Source organism: Eretmochelys imbricata, chromosome 1 (genome assembly GCF_965152235.1).
Source record: "Eretmochelys imbricata isolate rEreImb1 chromosome 1, rEreImb1.hap1, whole genome shotgun sequence".
Lineage (NCBI taxonomy): Eukaryota > Metazoa > Chordata > Testudines > Cheloniidae > Eretmochelys > Eretmochelys imbricata.
In genome coordinates, this window is record NC_135572.1 from 213,610,218 (window position 1) to 213,626,052 (window position 15,835).

Here is a 15,835-nt window from a genome sequence, read left to right on the forward strand (position 1 = left end):
CAAGTCCTCTTCCTCAAAAGTGCCATCTCCTCAATCGCACTACATGCTAACATGCCTTCCTTTATGACAACATGTCAAGGTTCCTCCCCCACTCTGAACTCTAGGGTACAGATGTGGGGACCTGCATGAAAAACCTCCTAAGCTTATCTTTACCAGCTTAGGTCAAAACTTCCCCAAGGTACAAAATATTCCACCCTTTGTCCTTGCCGCTACCACCACCAAACTAATACTGGTTACTGGGGAAGAGCTGTTTGGACGCGTCTTTCCCCCCAAAATACTTCCCAAAACCTTGCACCCCACTTCCTGGACAAGGTTTGGTAAAAAGCCTCACCAATTTGCCTAGGTGACTACAGACCCAGACCCTTGGATCTTAAGAACAATGAACAATCCTCCCAACACTTGCACCCCCCTTTCCTGGGAAATGTTGGATAAAAAGCCTCACCAATTTGCATAGGTGACCACAGACCCAAACCCTTGGATCTGAGAACAATGAAAAAGCATTCAGTTTTCTTACAAGAAGACTTTTAATAAAAATAGAAGTAAATAGAAATAAAGAAATCCCCCCTGTAAAATCAGGATGGTAGATATCTTACAGGGTAATTAGATTCAAAAACATAGAGAACCCCTCTAGGCAAAACCTTAAGTTACAAAAAAGATACACAGACAGAATTAGTTATTCTATTCAGCACAATTCTTTTCTCAGCCATTTAAAGAAATCATAATCTAACGCATACCTAGCTAGATTACTTACTAAAAGTTCTAAGACTCCATTCCTGGTCTATCCCCGGCCAAGACCCAGCATACAGACAGACACAGACCCTTTGTTTCTCTCCCTCCTCCCAGCTTTTGAAAGTATCTTGTCTCCTCATTGGTCATTTTGGTCAGGTGCCAGCGAGGTTACCTTTAGCTTCTTAACCCTTTACAGGTGAGAGGAGCTTTCCCCTGGCCAGGAGGGATTTCAAAGGGGTTTACCCTTCCCTTTATATTTATGACACAACAACTCATCACTTCTTGTTGGGTCAGCCTCTGTCTTTTTCCCCATCAATCTTAATCTGTTGGACTGTTTTACCCATATAGTTGTCAGGACTGGTCTGTAGAGATGCATTGGTTGTACAGTGGTGAGCATAGCTGCCTTCCAAGCAGTTGGCCTGGATTTGATTCTCGGCCAATGCAAGGACGCATTTTGTCCTTCTCTGAAATTAGTTTTGCGGTGAGGGATAGCTCAGTGGTTTGAGCATTGGCCTACTAAACCCAGGGTTGTGAGTTCAATCCTTGAGGGGGCCATTTAGGGATCTGGGGCAAAAATTGGGGCTTGGTCCTGCTTTGAGCAGGGGGTTGGACTAGATGATCTCCTGAAGTCCCTTCCAACCCTAATATTCTACATGACCAAACCATCTGAGCCTCCACTCCCTCATTTTTTTTTGTCTGTAACACACACATTCTCCATCTAGTCTTTCTTGCTTATGCCACTTGTCCATCTGAGCATTTCAATTTCTCCGGATCATTTGCTCATTGTTGCCCAGTACTGAGTGCCATACATTAAAAATGGAAGGACCACCGTTTTGTAGACTTTCCCTATGAATCTTATTGGTTTCTTCCTGTCACATTCTGCACCGCTTATCTCTTTCCATTAGAGCCAGGCATTTCTTATCCTAGCTCTACTATTCTCCTTCACTAACCCAGATTCGGATACCCAGATACTTGAAACTTTGCATTTTCAGTCCTGTCTGCCAATCTAGTTTCAGGGAGAATTCGTCAGTGTTCACATTACTGAAATTACATACCCTGCCCTGTTTTTCCTCTGCTTATTTTGAGCTCATGTTTCCCAACACATCTCTCCATTTATCAAGATCCTCTCCTCACGGCACAGAATTTCATTTTCAAACCACATGCAGCAAGGTGCCTCCTTCTGTATGTTTCTTGTGACGGTATCTAGGACCAGGATAAACAAGGGCTCTATGTTGATCCCTTTTGCACTCCAACCTTTAATGATAGTTCATGTGCTTCAGCACCAGAAGTTCTGACTGTTGGTGTTGCACCGACATATATGGCTCCAATAAACTGCACCAAGTTCTGCACAATCTTCCCCCTCATGCACCACCAGAGGACTTCCCCTGGAACTCAGTCAGAGGCTTTTTCCAGATCCCTGAATTTCATGTGAATACTTTTCCTCTGCCAGAACCAATTCCAAGCCCAGTTGAAGGTTGGCATCAGGTTGTGCAGCTGGTTGTAAAAATTTGCATAAATTGACACTGAGTCCTGAAATGAATCAAGAAAATGAGGGGTATTCTAGAAACGATGCACAGTGCCCCACCCCAGTGTGGTGGAAAGCTGGCCAGGGCTATGGTACAGCTTTGGACGTGTGCAGCTAAAGAAGCTACCCCAGAAAACTAAGATCAGGCAGGCAAGTTGGAATGTCGGCACACTAACTGGCTGTAGCTTGGACCCAGCAGAGACACTGAAGAGGAGGAAGGCACAAAGAGCATACATCCAGGGAACAAAACAGAAAGGGGAAAAGGCCAAAGAAATTGGCAAAGAATACAAAATACTGTGGGGGCTCCAACTCAAGACATGGAGTAGGCATAGCCCTTGAGAGTAAAATAAAGGAAAGAGAGGCTGACAGTAAATAGAATCAGCTTAAGAGTAGCCAAGCTGGCTTTTGAATGTGGCTTGCTAAACATAGTTAGTGCATATGCATCCCAGTCTGGCCGTGGGCAAGATGAGAAGACAAGTTTCTAGGAAATGTTAGGCACTGCTCTTCAGCAAATTCCAGGAAATAGTTATCAGCAGCCACTTAAATGGATGTGTTAGAGACAGGTGTGGAAATGAAGTGCTATTATTACAAATCTCAGGAATTTCTGAATCCTCCTTTGTAATCAGGGTTAAAAAGTGTCCTCTCAGTCAGTAAGTTCCTTCTCCTCACCCCAATATGCTCTGGATCTTGGCAGCACCATTTCTGCTGGATGGATACTGAAATGAAGTTTGTATTCCAACAATGCACTGTACCCTATATATCCCAGGGTTTTCTAGCCCATTAAATCCACAGTATTAAATCTCAACCTTTCCCTGCTCCTGATGAGAGCTTCACAGAGCCTCCTGCTTTCTCTCATAGTCAACTGAATTCTCTGACTATCCAGATATTTTAGAACACCTTTCACTCCATTTCCACTGAATCCATTTCACTCTGTGCCACATCAACTCATAGCAGCTAAAGAAGCACACCCCCTTACAGCCCTTTTCCATACGAAAAATCTTTCAAACTCTTGGGAGAAAGTTTCAATGAGAGTTAGATTCCTAACTGTCATTTGTTCTTTGAAAAATCTCCTCTTATATGTCCTTCAAAAACTTATTTTTACCATAGTTGCTATTTGCTGGGGTCAAAGCTTTCAAAAGTGACTACCTAAAATTCGGCTCCTAACTCCATACTTAGGTACTGTCATGTTGCACCTCTGTTGCCTTTCTGGTCTCTCTGAATGCACCCCTCCCTCAGGTGTTCGGCTTCTCCTTACCTGTGTCTCAGGGGAATCTTATGATTATTCCTATTGATGTCTACACTTCAAGCTGGAGGTGCAATTCCCAACATGAAGAAACATACCCGGCCCGGGCGAGCTCTGATTGAGCTAGCTTGCTACAAATATAGCATAACCTTTGTTCAACCAATTAATGAATAATGATACTTAGCTCTTATATAGCACTTTTAATCTGCACTTCAATGGCAGCTGGTCTGTCAGGGAGATTGCCCTTTCTTGGGGTTGTGAGGAAGATGGCCCTTACAAATAAAACAATCATACATCTTCAACAGCTAAGAGAACAGAGTGAAACTCCTGCTAAATACACCCTTCTGTAGAAATATTATATGCTTAGAAGTGCCTATGTGGTTTTAATGCCTTACAAGGACTTTTGGTGAAGAAGCACTGTCATATCTGATGTGTCCTCTATTGGGAACTATATCATATCCTTGCAGGGGGATAGATTTGATCGCCTAGGAAGTGCTTCTTTTTCAAATGAGTATGATCCTATTTCTTTTCACTTTTTCAAGTTTGCTCCAGTGTTGTAAACCTCCATCTTTAGTTCACTAACAATAACATGGGTTTGTTCTTTACAATTTGAGTAACATTGCCATTCTGTAACAGGGCTAGAAGAAATTCTAATTCTTATACTGCTCTATGTCACAGTTGTACTGGTTACACTCCCTTTTCTTCTAGCTCACAACAGATTCTATGGGCATGATTCTCTAGTCACTTACATGGAATTTACGCTGGCGTAAAACCATTGACTTCAATGGAACTATGCCTGTTTTACACTAGTGTAAGTGAGAGAAGAACCAGTTCCCTTGTTTGGGATACTGAGGAGGGAGGGAACTCTAGAAAAGGAATTGATTTTTCAGACAAGATTTTTTAAATGCACTTTCATTCTATTCATTGGTACAGGAAACATCACTTTGTAGCCTATTAAAAAAAATTTAGAGGCTTTGGAAGAGCCTCTAAAAATCAGTCAGCTCATCATGCTTAGTCTTGCTGCTCTGATAACTGGAGAGGCTCAGAGGTTTGTTCTCATGAGGAAGGCTTTTGAACACTCACAAGTGCAAGAACTCCTCATTGCCAACATGGACCTGAAAGGTAAGAAGAAATGGACTGTAAGTTCCACAGAATAAAAGCCTTCCAGGAACAGGACATTTTAGCGAGTGTGTGTTTTGGGTTCGGGGAAGGGAAGAGGGGGCCAAGGAAGGGCTGTCTTGTTGGGGCACAGATTAGGAGTCATGAGCTCACTCCCTGGCCCTTTCACCCATACATTGTGTGGTCTTGGGGCAAGTCACTCAGGCACAGAAAGGTTGTTTCCTATCTGTAAAACAAGGATAATCAGATTTGTTTACCTGGCAGCTGTGGTGTTATTTATTAATGCAGTGAGGTGCTCTAATCTAATCTGGGACCGCAAACACTAAAAGGCCTTCATCACAATCACATAATTGTTGCATGGGGTCACTACAGGAAAGAGTGGCTCGTTTGGGTCCATATTAAACAAACATACAGTGGGTTTTTCCATCTTCCTCTCCAGGGACACTACCAGCAAGTCACCACCTGGGAACACTTTATTCCCACTTCCTTTTGCCCCGATCCAGGGTCCCCCTTTCCAGGTCTCTTTGCCTGACAGTGCCCAGTCTTCCCACAGCCTTTTGCGCAGGTCTTCACCCTGAGGGCTCCCTCTCTTCCAGCACTCCATTCCTCCAGGCCAACCTGCCCGTCACACCTACCCCTTCCCACTCAGGAGAATCCACCCTCCTGCAAAAACCCTCAATTTCTGGGCTCAACTTCCCCTGATTGGGCCAGATCTTCCCCTTTTCCTAGGGCACACTGCCTGAGGCTTCCACTTGTCAGGGGTCCCTAGCTTCGGTCTCCTCTAACCAACAGCCTTCCTCCAAGCTCCTCACCAGCAGTTCATAGTTACTGTTCTCCTTCTAACCTCAGCTCTCTGCCAAGCAACTCCTGCCAGCTCTTCCTTGCTGCTTCCTGTTACACTGTGTGTGTGTCTCTCTCTCTCCCTGCCATGGTCTCAAACAGTTTTCACCTGCCAATCTTGACACCCCCCCCCCGCCCCGCCCCAATGATTGCAGTATGTGTAAACAGACCTCAGCTCGCTTTGAGCTAGCTAGATCAAAGCCCAACACAAGTGACAACAGTGAGGTCTCAGCAGGACAGGCTAGTTCTGCCCACGCAGACCGGTCCCATCTGGCCTTGAAGTCTCCAAATTGAGCTGGATTGAGACTGGTGACCTATGTGAAAACCCTGGTTCAAGAGACTAGCAAACAAAAAACTGAAAATGATCTAATGACCCACTGACTGAGGAGGGGGGAGGGGTTGCTCTGACCTCATCCAAAAACTGACATGAGATTGTGACCCAAACAGAACCAGGTCCTGAGAGAGAACCTGAATTACTTTGAAGCCTACCAGGGTCCTATGTGGGAAACAGGTATTGCGTGGTAAGCATGGGTGTGAACTTTTTACTGTTTTATGATACGTTATCTCTGTAATGGTTTTGTTCTGAATAAATAATACTCTGCTGTATGAAGGCTGGATGGTCACTGACTAACTCTGTCACTGCTTTGGAGAGATCCGGACAGTAGGTGCGGAATTAAACTCAGACCAGGTCTACACTTAAAACTTAGGTCAATCTAGCTTCATCACTCAGGACAGTGCAAAATTTCATGCCCTGTGCAATGTAGTTAGGCCGACCAGACCCTGCAGTGTAGATGCAGCCAGGAAGGATTCTTCCATCCACCCAGCTACCGCCTCTCGGAGAGGTGGATTGTCTACATAGACAGAAAACTCCATCTGTGTAGGACGTATTTACAAGACAGTGCTACAGTAGTGTAGCTGCAGCACCACAGTTGTGTAGTTGTCATGCTGTAGTGTAAACATGCCCTCAGATATGCTCAGGTGATCCCAATGAAGAGCAGGTGGAAACACCATTTTTAAATGTATGGGCGTAGCTTTTCCAGAGCATACACAATGACCTAACGTTCCTTTTCGGTGACTGACCAGTGCCTTTCCCTCTGACAGTTTTTTGCTGAGAAACATGACAGGATGGAATTCTTGATCCGGTCCTTCCTGCATTAAAACCACGCTCGGATGCATCTGTGGTTCCTAGGAAAGGTTTGTCAAAGTCTGGGGCCCTTAGCACAGGGTCAGACGTGAGTGTCGCTTTAAGCTGGTTAAAGGCCTTCTGATACTTTTCAGTCCACTGAGCTGCATTTGGTGGTTTCTTTTTAGTCAGATCTGTCAGTGGGGCAGCAATTTGGCTATAGAGCAGTACAAATCGCTTGTAATATGCGGTGAAGCCTAAGGAGGATTGGATCTGTTTCTTTGACTTTGGGACAGGCCACTTTGGGATAGCCACTTTGGCCTGTAGGGGGTTGATAGTTACCTTGGACATCAGGTGGGTCAAGGAAGTCACTCTGTTTAGGCCTATCTGACACATTTTAGCCTTAACAGTTAACCCTGCCTCCCTCATGAGCTCAAAGACTTTCCGGAGATGCTCCAGTTGTTCTGACCATGAATCAGAAAATATGGCCACATCCTCAAGATAGTCTCCTAACGGGATTGGGAGAATCTGCAGTTGCCTATCTACAAGTTTCTGGAAGGTGGCAAGCGCATTTCGCAGCCCGAAAGGAAGCACATTAAATTCATACAGCCCTACATGGGTGATGAAGGCTGACCTTTCCTTGGTGGATTCATCTAGCTGTACTTGGCAGTACCCCTTGGTTAAGTCTTAGGTAGAGATGAACTGGGCCCATCCCAGTTTCTCCAATAGTTCATCTGTGCGTGGCATTGGATAGTTGTCTGGGTGAGTCACAGCATTTAGCTTACAGTAGTCCACGCAAAAGCGTATTTCCCCATCTGGTTTGGGAACAAGAACCACTGGAGATTCCCATGCACTGTTAGAGGAGTGGATTATACCCATCTGTAGCATGTCCTGGATCATAGAATATCAGGGTTGGAAGGGACCTCAGGAGGTCATCTAGTCCAACCCCCTGCTCAAAGCAGGACCAATCCCCAATTTTTGCCCCAGATCCCTAAATGGCCCCCTCAAGGATTGAACTCACAACCCTGCGTTTAGCAGGCCAAAGCTCAAACCACTGAGCTATCCCTACTGCCCTAAACTTATGGTTGTTCTTTCATAGATTCTCAGGATTGGCAGGGACCTCAGGAGGTCATCTAGCCCAACCCCCTGCTCAAAGGGGGACCAATCCCCAATTTTTACCCCAGATCCGTAAATGGCCCTGTCAAGGATTGAACTCTCAACCCTGGGTTTAGCAGGCCAATGCTCAAACCACTGAGCTATCCCTCCCATTCTATAGTGGTTTTGGCTTGAGGAGCCACCCGATAAGGTTGGGCTATAACTGGGAGAGCATTACCTGTGTCAATGGAGTGGTAGGCCCGTTTGGTCCATCCTGGGCACATCAGCACGAAGCTAGTGCACAGCTCATAGATCTGCTGTCGCTGCATATGTCCGAGGGTCACTGAGAGGTTCACCTCTTCCACGCCACCGTCACTTTTTCCTTCATGGTACACCTTCAGGCCACTCAGCGTCATCTCCTCCCTGGGCTGTAAACTGACAAACCTTTAATTCTCTGGAATAAAAGGGCTTTAGAGAATCAACATGGTTCACTTTAGGTTTTAGTTGTGAGGTGGGGGATGCTATGAGATAGTTAACTGCTCCCAGGTGCTCTTGGACCATAAATGGCCCTTTCCACAATACTTCCATCTTATGGGCCTGGAGTGCCTTCAAGTCCATGACCTGGTCCCCTACTTTGAAGGGCCACTCTCTCTGGCATGTTTATCATACCAGGCCTTTTGCTCTTCCTGAGCATCTTTTAGGTTTTCTCTAGGAAGGGCTAAAGAGTTTCAGAGGGTGTTTTGTAAATCCAGAATGTTAGTTCCTCGAGAAGGCGTAAAACCCTCCCATTGCTGCTTCACCAATGGCAGTGCCCCCTTAACCTCATGGCCATACACAAGTTGAACTGGTGAAAACCCTAAACTGGGATGTGGTACAGCTCTGTAGGCAAAGAGCAACTGCTGCAACACTAGGTCCCAATCGTTGGAGTGCTGATTTATGAATTTATGTATCATGGCCCCCAAAGTTCCATTAAACTTTTCCACCAGGCCATTTGTTGTTGGTAAGGGGTGGCAACCAAGTGGTTCACCCCATGAGCTTCCCCAAAGGCTTTTCATGGTTCTTGCCAGGAAATTAGTTCCTGAATCCATAAGGATGTCGGAGGTCCAACCTGCCCTGGCAAAAATGTCTGCCAATACCTGGCACACACTTTTAGCCCCAGTGTTGCTTAGAACTACTGCTTCTGGACATTGGGTGGCAAAAATCCATGAAAGTCAGTCTGTACTGCTTTCCTCTGGGTGTCTTTTTCGGGAAAGGACCCAGAATATCCACAGCTACTTGATGAAATGGAACCTCAGATTATGGGGAGTGGCTGGAGAGGGCCTTTGACCTGGTCTTGGGGTTTTCCCCACTCTTTTTGGCACATCTCACAAGACCAGACATGAGTAGAAACATCCTTGCCCATTCCCTCCCAGTGGAAGGACTTCCCAAAAGGTCTTTGGTCCTGTGCCGGGGTCAGGACTCACCACCACTGGCGCCATCTGCTGGTTGCTCTTGGAATTGGCTCTGTCCAGTTATGGAGCACCTTTTGCGCATGGTGCCCTGCCCGTCGTCTGCTCTGCTGCTTTGGGGACCCGCGTTGCTCCCCGCTCAGCGGCATCCTCTTCAGGACACTGCCCTCCAGCAGTGCCCACTGCTCCGGTCTCACCCCCTTCTGGGGGTTTGGTGTTGTTAGTGGTCTATCTACACCAGCTCTAGTGGCTGACTGCAGCCTCAAAGTCTAGCCCCTTTGTCGCAGGGGCCAGCCACAGCCTGTATCAGGCCACTCTCCTCCTCAGCCAGGTGTAGTACAAGGGAGAAGGGGGGGGACCCGGGCCTACCCGCTACTCTGGGTCCCGACCGAGGGACCCTCCAGCAGCAGCCTCTCTGCCCTCCTTCTCTCCCCTTGTCAAACTATTGTCCTTGGGCCGCTTCCCCTTCAGCCCTGTACACCTGCTCAGCCCTTTGTTGCAAGGCCTGCAGCCTTGGCCAGAGCTCCCCAGCTCCTTCTGCCCTTCTCCAGCACTGCTCTGTCCAAGATGCTCCCTTTCCGCTCAAGAGCCAGTCCTCCTCTCTTGCCAGTCAGGGAGAGACTGCCCTGCTCTTTGCTAGGCATCCTTTATATAGGACTTTTGCCGGCCCTGATTGGCTGCCTCTCCCCCTGCCCAGGCCTTCTCGAATTGGCTGCGGGTCTGCGCAGCCTCTCTGGCCTGGTTCAGCCCTTCTTCTCAGGGGGGTCAGGCACTGCCCCACCACAGGTCCTGTTTACCCCAGCATGGCCACTAGGATGATTGTGGGCTAAGCTCAAGAGCTTTACCCGATACTTAGTCGGAACTACCAACTGTCTCTGAGGATGCCAGTCTTCCTGGTGCCCACCAGAAAGAGTTTCCTTGTATAAAAGTCCTCTTTCTACCACAAACCAGGATCGATTAGAAGAGCTGAGAGGCGGTGGGTTGCTCCATGCTGCTCTCCAAGCTCCCTGGAGGCTTTCATCTGCTTCCTGCTCGTCCTGGAATGTTCCCTGGATGCTGGAGACATCAGTTCCTCACTGGATTGTGGACCTGGGCTTGGTCCCTCTGGAAGTGATGCAGGGGATGGGGCTGTTTCCGTTGACTGTGAACCGCTCTCCGCTGGTGCACTATGTTGTGTTTCAGGCTCCGGCTGAGCCTCTTGTGCAGGTTTAGCTGCTGCTGCCAGTGCAGGCTCGGTGGCGCTCGGTGGCACCCTCTGGTGTTTGGAGTTGCAGGTGGGGTTGCAAGTGCTGTACTCAGTGCTGGCAGTGGTTCTGGTGCTGGTTGCTCTGCCAGTACCAGTTCTGGGACTGGCTCTGGCTGTATCTCTACGACTGGATCCACTATTGCTGTTGCAGACGTAGGCATGGGTTCCGGTTCCACCACCTCAGTCTGGGGCTCTGGTAACACAGACTGGGCCCTTGTAGAAGGCTTTGGAACAGAGCTAGGTCTGAAGGCTTGCTTAGCTTGCCTGCAGGTGACCATTTCCACCCTCTTGGCTAGCTTCATATGATTGGCCAAATCTTCTCGCAGCAGCATGGGAATGGGATAATCATCATAGACTGAAAAAGTCCACATTCCTGAGCAGCCATTGTACTGGACAGGCAACTTGGCTGTAGGCAAGTCAAAAGAGTTTCACTTGAAGGGTTGAATCATCACTTGGACCTCTGGGTTGATGAATTTCGGGTCCACTAAGGATTGGTGAATAGCTGACACCTGTGCTCCAGTGTCCCTCCATGCGATATCCTTCTTCCCGCCCATGCTCACAGTTTCCCTTTGCTCTGAAGGTATCTGGGAGTCATCTGGGCCTGAGGACCTTTGGTGTGGCCCTGGTTCAATGAACTGTAATCTGTTGGGTTCTTGGGACAGCTGGCCTTTACATGCCCCAGCTCATTACATTTAAAACATCGCCCAGCTGGCTGGTCACTGGGGCAAGGTGGGTTGCTGGAGAATGGTGTGGTGGGACAATAAGGTGTCTGGGGTTTTCCTTGGGGTGTAGGTTGGGCCTTGGGCTGTGGCTGGTGGTATGGTGTGGTCTCAGGGTGTCCCTTCTGGTATCCGCCCAAACTGTGACCAGGGTTGTTCCTCTCTGCTACTTCCATCTGCTTTGTTCCGATTTGCCCCACCTCTCTGACGGTCTGGGACTGCTCGTATTGATCAGCATAAGAAGCAAAACTTTCTGCTGAGTCCATTTTCTTATCCCATAAACACTGTTTTAGATCATCATTGGTCATAGTCAGGAACTGCTCCTGTACAACCAAATCACACATTCCTTCAGCGCTAGTCACAGCCCTTCCTTTGACCCATTTATCTAACAGATAAATGGGTCATCTGGTTTACATAAGCCACATTACTTAGTCCAGCCCCCCTCTTAAAGGCTCTAAATTTTACACTGTAAGTTTCAGGTGTAATTTGAAATTGTTTCAAAACCAAATCCTTAAATTTAAACCATAGTCAGAAGCATCCTCCATAGGCATCTTGTTGAATATGTCCACAGCTCTTCCAGTCAATTTTGCTACCAATGTGGTCATCTTGTGATCTTCAGGAATTACATGGAGGATGCACAGTCTCTCAAAGGTGATGAAATATTCAGCAATATCACTGGATTCATCATACTGTGGACATAGTCACTCCCATTTGTGGATTTTTGGGGAAGTGAAGCCAGCTGCTGAAGGGTTCAATCTTTTTAACTCCATAACAGCCAGTTCATGCTTCTGGGCCGAAATCTGGGCCTGTATTTGTCAGGGTTCCTTCTCCACTCTGAACTCTGGGGTACAGATGTGGGGACCTGCATTAAAGACCCCCTAAGCTTATTTTTACCAGCTTAGGTTAAAAACTTTCCCAAGGCACAAATTTTGCCTTGTCCTTGAACAGTATGCTGCCACCACCAAGTGATTTACACAAAGAACCAGGGAAAGAACCACTTGGAGTCCTATTCCCCAAAGCCCTACACCCCCTTTCCTGGGGAAGGCTTGAGAATAATATCCTCACCAATTGGTACAGGTGAACACAGACCCAAACCCTTGGATCGTAAGAACAATGAAAAATCAATCAGGTCCTTAAAAGAATTTTATTTAAAGAAAAGATAAAAGAATCACTGTAAAATCAGGATGGTAAATACTTTACAGGGTAATCAGATTCAAAATGCAGAGGATTCCCCTCTAGGCAAATCTTTAAAGTTAAAAAAAAGAGAGGGGGGGAATAAACCTCCCTCTAGCAAAAGGAAAATTCACAAATTGAAAGCAAAATGTAATCTAACGCGCCTTGCCTTATTTACTTACTCTTTTTGTAATATCAATGACTTGTACAGGATGGTTTATAGGAGAAGGAGTTTTTTGACCTGATGCTTCTCTGCTTTCCCCAGAGAACACACCAACAAAGCCTTCCACCCCGCCCAAGATTTGAAAGTATCTTCTTTCCCCATTGGTCCTTCTGGTCAGGTGCCAACTAGGTTAATTGAACTGATTGAACTAACCCCTTACACATAAGAGATTCTGTATCTCTGGCCAGTAGGGCTTTTATATTACTGCAAACATAAAAGGTTGTTACCCTTCCCTTTATATTTATGACAACAGTGGACTACACTTTTTTATCAGGGACAAGGCAACTGCTTTTCCCCCCTCAACACACACAAGTACACAGCACCAAGGTCCACCCATCGCTTCTCCTTCCCAAAACAATTAAGCATACATTCAAGCCATCTTGTATAGACAAACTACCCTAAGCATACATTCAAACTGGTTTTATACATAAGGCGCGCACACACATTCATCCTCAGTGTTCAGCATTATTTTATATCACACACACACACACACACACACACAGAGCCTAACTTACCATGTATAAGTACTTTCATGGGGAACAAATATTTGATAATGGGCTCTTCGGTTTAGCAGAGAAAGGGATAAGATGATCCAATGGCTGGAAGTTGAAGCTAGACAAATTCAGACTGGAAATATGGGGTAAATTTTTAACAATGAGAGTAATTTACCATTGCAACAAAGGTTGTGGTGGATTCTCCATCACTGGCACTTTCCAAACCAAGATTGGAAATCTGTCTAAAAGCTCTGCTGTAGAAATCATTTTGGGGGAGTTCTATAGCCTGGTGTTACACAGGAAATCAGACTAGATTATCTCAGTGGTCCCGTCTGACCTAGGAATCTATGAATTTAAAGGAAATTTAACCATGTAAACTTGGTTAATACACTAAATGCAGGCCTACTTTAAACTATTTTAAGCAAAAAGAGCTGATAAAAGTTTTACTTCTTTTTTCACAAACCTTTTTGTTAAAGTGTGACGTTAATAATATGAACTGTGACCGTATAGAACATTGTTGCAATCAAGGTCCTATAGAGGCACCAAATCTTCTACAAAGAAGGTCCAGTAAGGTGTCTCTGAAAAGGTTATGATTTGCTGGTTATAATTATGCTATCTTAGGGTGACCAGACGTTCCAATAAAATCGGGACTGTCCCGACTTTTAGTTCTTTGTCCCATGCATTGGTCAGGACGCCATTTGTCCCGATATTGTGGCTTTGGCTTTGTTTTTTTTTTGCTTCAGCAACTCGGGCTCCAGATTTTTTTTTTTTTGCTTCCTCCATGTGTCCCGATATTTTGTCCATTTCATCTGGTCACCCTATGCTATCTGTATGTAGGTATCATTTTTGTATTTAGAGTTATGGGTATTGTCTGTATACTGTCTGTATTTCAAACTTGTGCTATGCTTCTGGGTGAAACCCCAGACAATTTGGCGTCAGCACTGCCTAACCTGCTTGATGGCCCATTGAGGACCATCAGCTACACAACTGACCGTTAAGAGAAGGCAGATACACTTTGTGACTCAGAAAGGCATGCAGGGACATGCCTATGGACAAAACTCTAAGGTTTTTCCATGCCATGAGCTGGATAGCTTGTCTTTGGAACAAAGAAAGCAGAGGCCACATGGCAAGAGAATATAAAAGGCTGCTGCATCTCCTCCATCTGATCCTCAATCCTGCTTCTGACCTCTGGAGGAACCTTGCTACAAACTGAAGCTCTGAACAAAGGACTGAATGACCCATCCAAGCTGTGGATGTACTCCAGAGACTTGATTTGAACCTGCAGTTTATTCCATCACTGCTACAAGCCTGAACCAAGAACTTTGCCATTACTGTATGCAATTGATTCCATTTAACCAATTTTAGCTCTCATCTATATTTCTTTCTTTTTATGAATAAACCTTTAGATTCTAAAGGACTGGCAACAGCGTGATTTGTAGGTAAGATCTGATTTGTGTATTGACCTGGGTCTTGGTCCTTTAGCATCGAGAGAACCTTTTTGTCTTTTACCGGGGTATTGGTTTCATAACCATTCATCCCCATAACGAGTGGCACTGGTGGTGATACTGGGAAACTGGAGTGTCTAAGGGAATTGCTTGTGTGTCTTGTGGTTAGCCAGTGGGGTGAGACCAAAGTCCTCTCTGTTTGGCTGGTTTGGTTTGCCTTAATTGTAAAGGAACTCCAGCTTTGGGCTGTAACTGCCCTGCTCTAAGCAGTTTGTCCTGAATGGGTACTCTCAGTTGTGTCCCAACAAAGGCAGCATCGTTATATAAGGTAAAGCTGTAACACTTTCAGAATTTAAGGTATGAACTGTATATTAAGTTATAAATAAAATAAAAACAGCAGCGGACTATTAGGGAAACCTCTATTTTAGTATTTGTAAGGCAGTAGTTACAAAGAAAATGTTCTTAAAATCCAGTGTGCCTTCAGTGTACATATACTGGGACAAAACTGCAAGATTGGTCGCTTCTGACTGCGAGGAAATACACTATACTATAACTACAATGCTTGTCGTTACATCCTGAGTGATATTTTATAGACATACATCAAAACTAACAACAACTTTTGTTTGTTAGTACCCGAGACACATTTCTTACCCTAAAAAAACAGCAGCAACGAGCCATGAGGAAACCTAAAGGAATGCTATGTGGGGAAAGGGCAGGCAAAGCTGGATTGCATAGCCACACTGGTGCAAAACTTAAAGCCCAAATTTGAGTGAGTGGCATTGTGACCTTTGCACAGGCTCGAAACATCACTCAAATTTGCAGCAACTATGAAAAGGTTTAGTGTTAAAATTTGCGATTTCCCCAACAAAATCATAGCCTCAGCTATGTGTTGGAGCTTTATAGCAGTATTTCAAAAGTATTGGATTCTCCTTAAACTTTCAACCTAAGGGGAAGGAAATTTTCTGTTCCATTAATTTCAGTTCATCTGCAATTGCTTTGTGATTGGGGAAGCCCAGAATTCTGTGGTCGCTGGACCCAGTCAACGGGCGACCAGTGTCCTTTGCTCTGATACAGCTTAACTCAGAACAGAAAAATGGCAGTTTTTGTTAGGGATTGTGAGGCAAATCCACGGCCAAACCAGGGCTGCTGGATCAGCTCCTGCCCCCTCCCCCCACAGTTTCTCATACACTTGGACATGAGGAACTATCTCAGCTGCACATACTTCCCCTTCCCACACAGCCTGCAGTGATTCAGGCCTCAGCAGCAGCCTATCCCTGAGCGGATCCTGGGTCAGATGCCCCCTTAGGCTCAGCTGTTTCCCCAACCCCACCAGAGCTGCAGGCCAGTCTGTGCAACAACCTGACTGGGAACACTCCTTCTGCTTCGCAGTGTAACATATTCTCTCGCCCCCCT

At 46.0% G+C, this 15,835-nt stretch overlaps 1 protein-coding gene across 1 annotated transcript in view; it reads left to right on the forward strand.

Annotated features, from left to right (window-relative positions):
- The first annotated feature begins 4,606 nt into the window (after window positions 1–4,606).
- Window positions 4,607–15,835, forward strand: part of LOC144266908 (scavenger receptor cysteine-rich domain-containing protein SCART1-like) — an 84,649-nt gene continuing 73,420 nt past the window's right edge. The window contains 1 exon segment of the mRNA XM_077820517.1: window positions 4,607–4,619. Within this exon segment, the coding sequence (XP_077676643.1) occupies window positions 4,607–4,619 (13 nt within the window).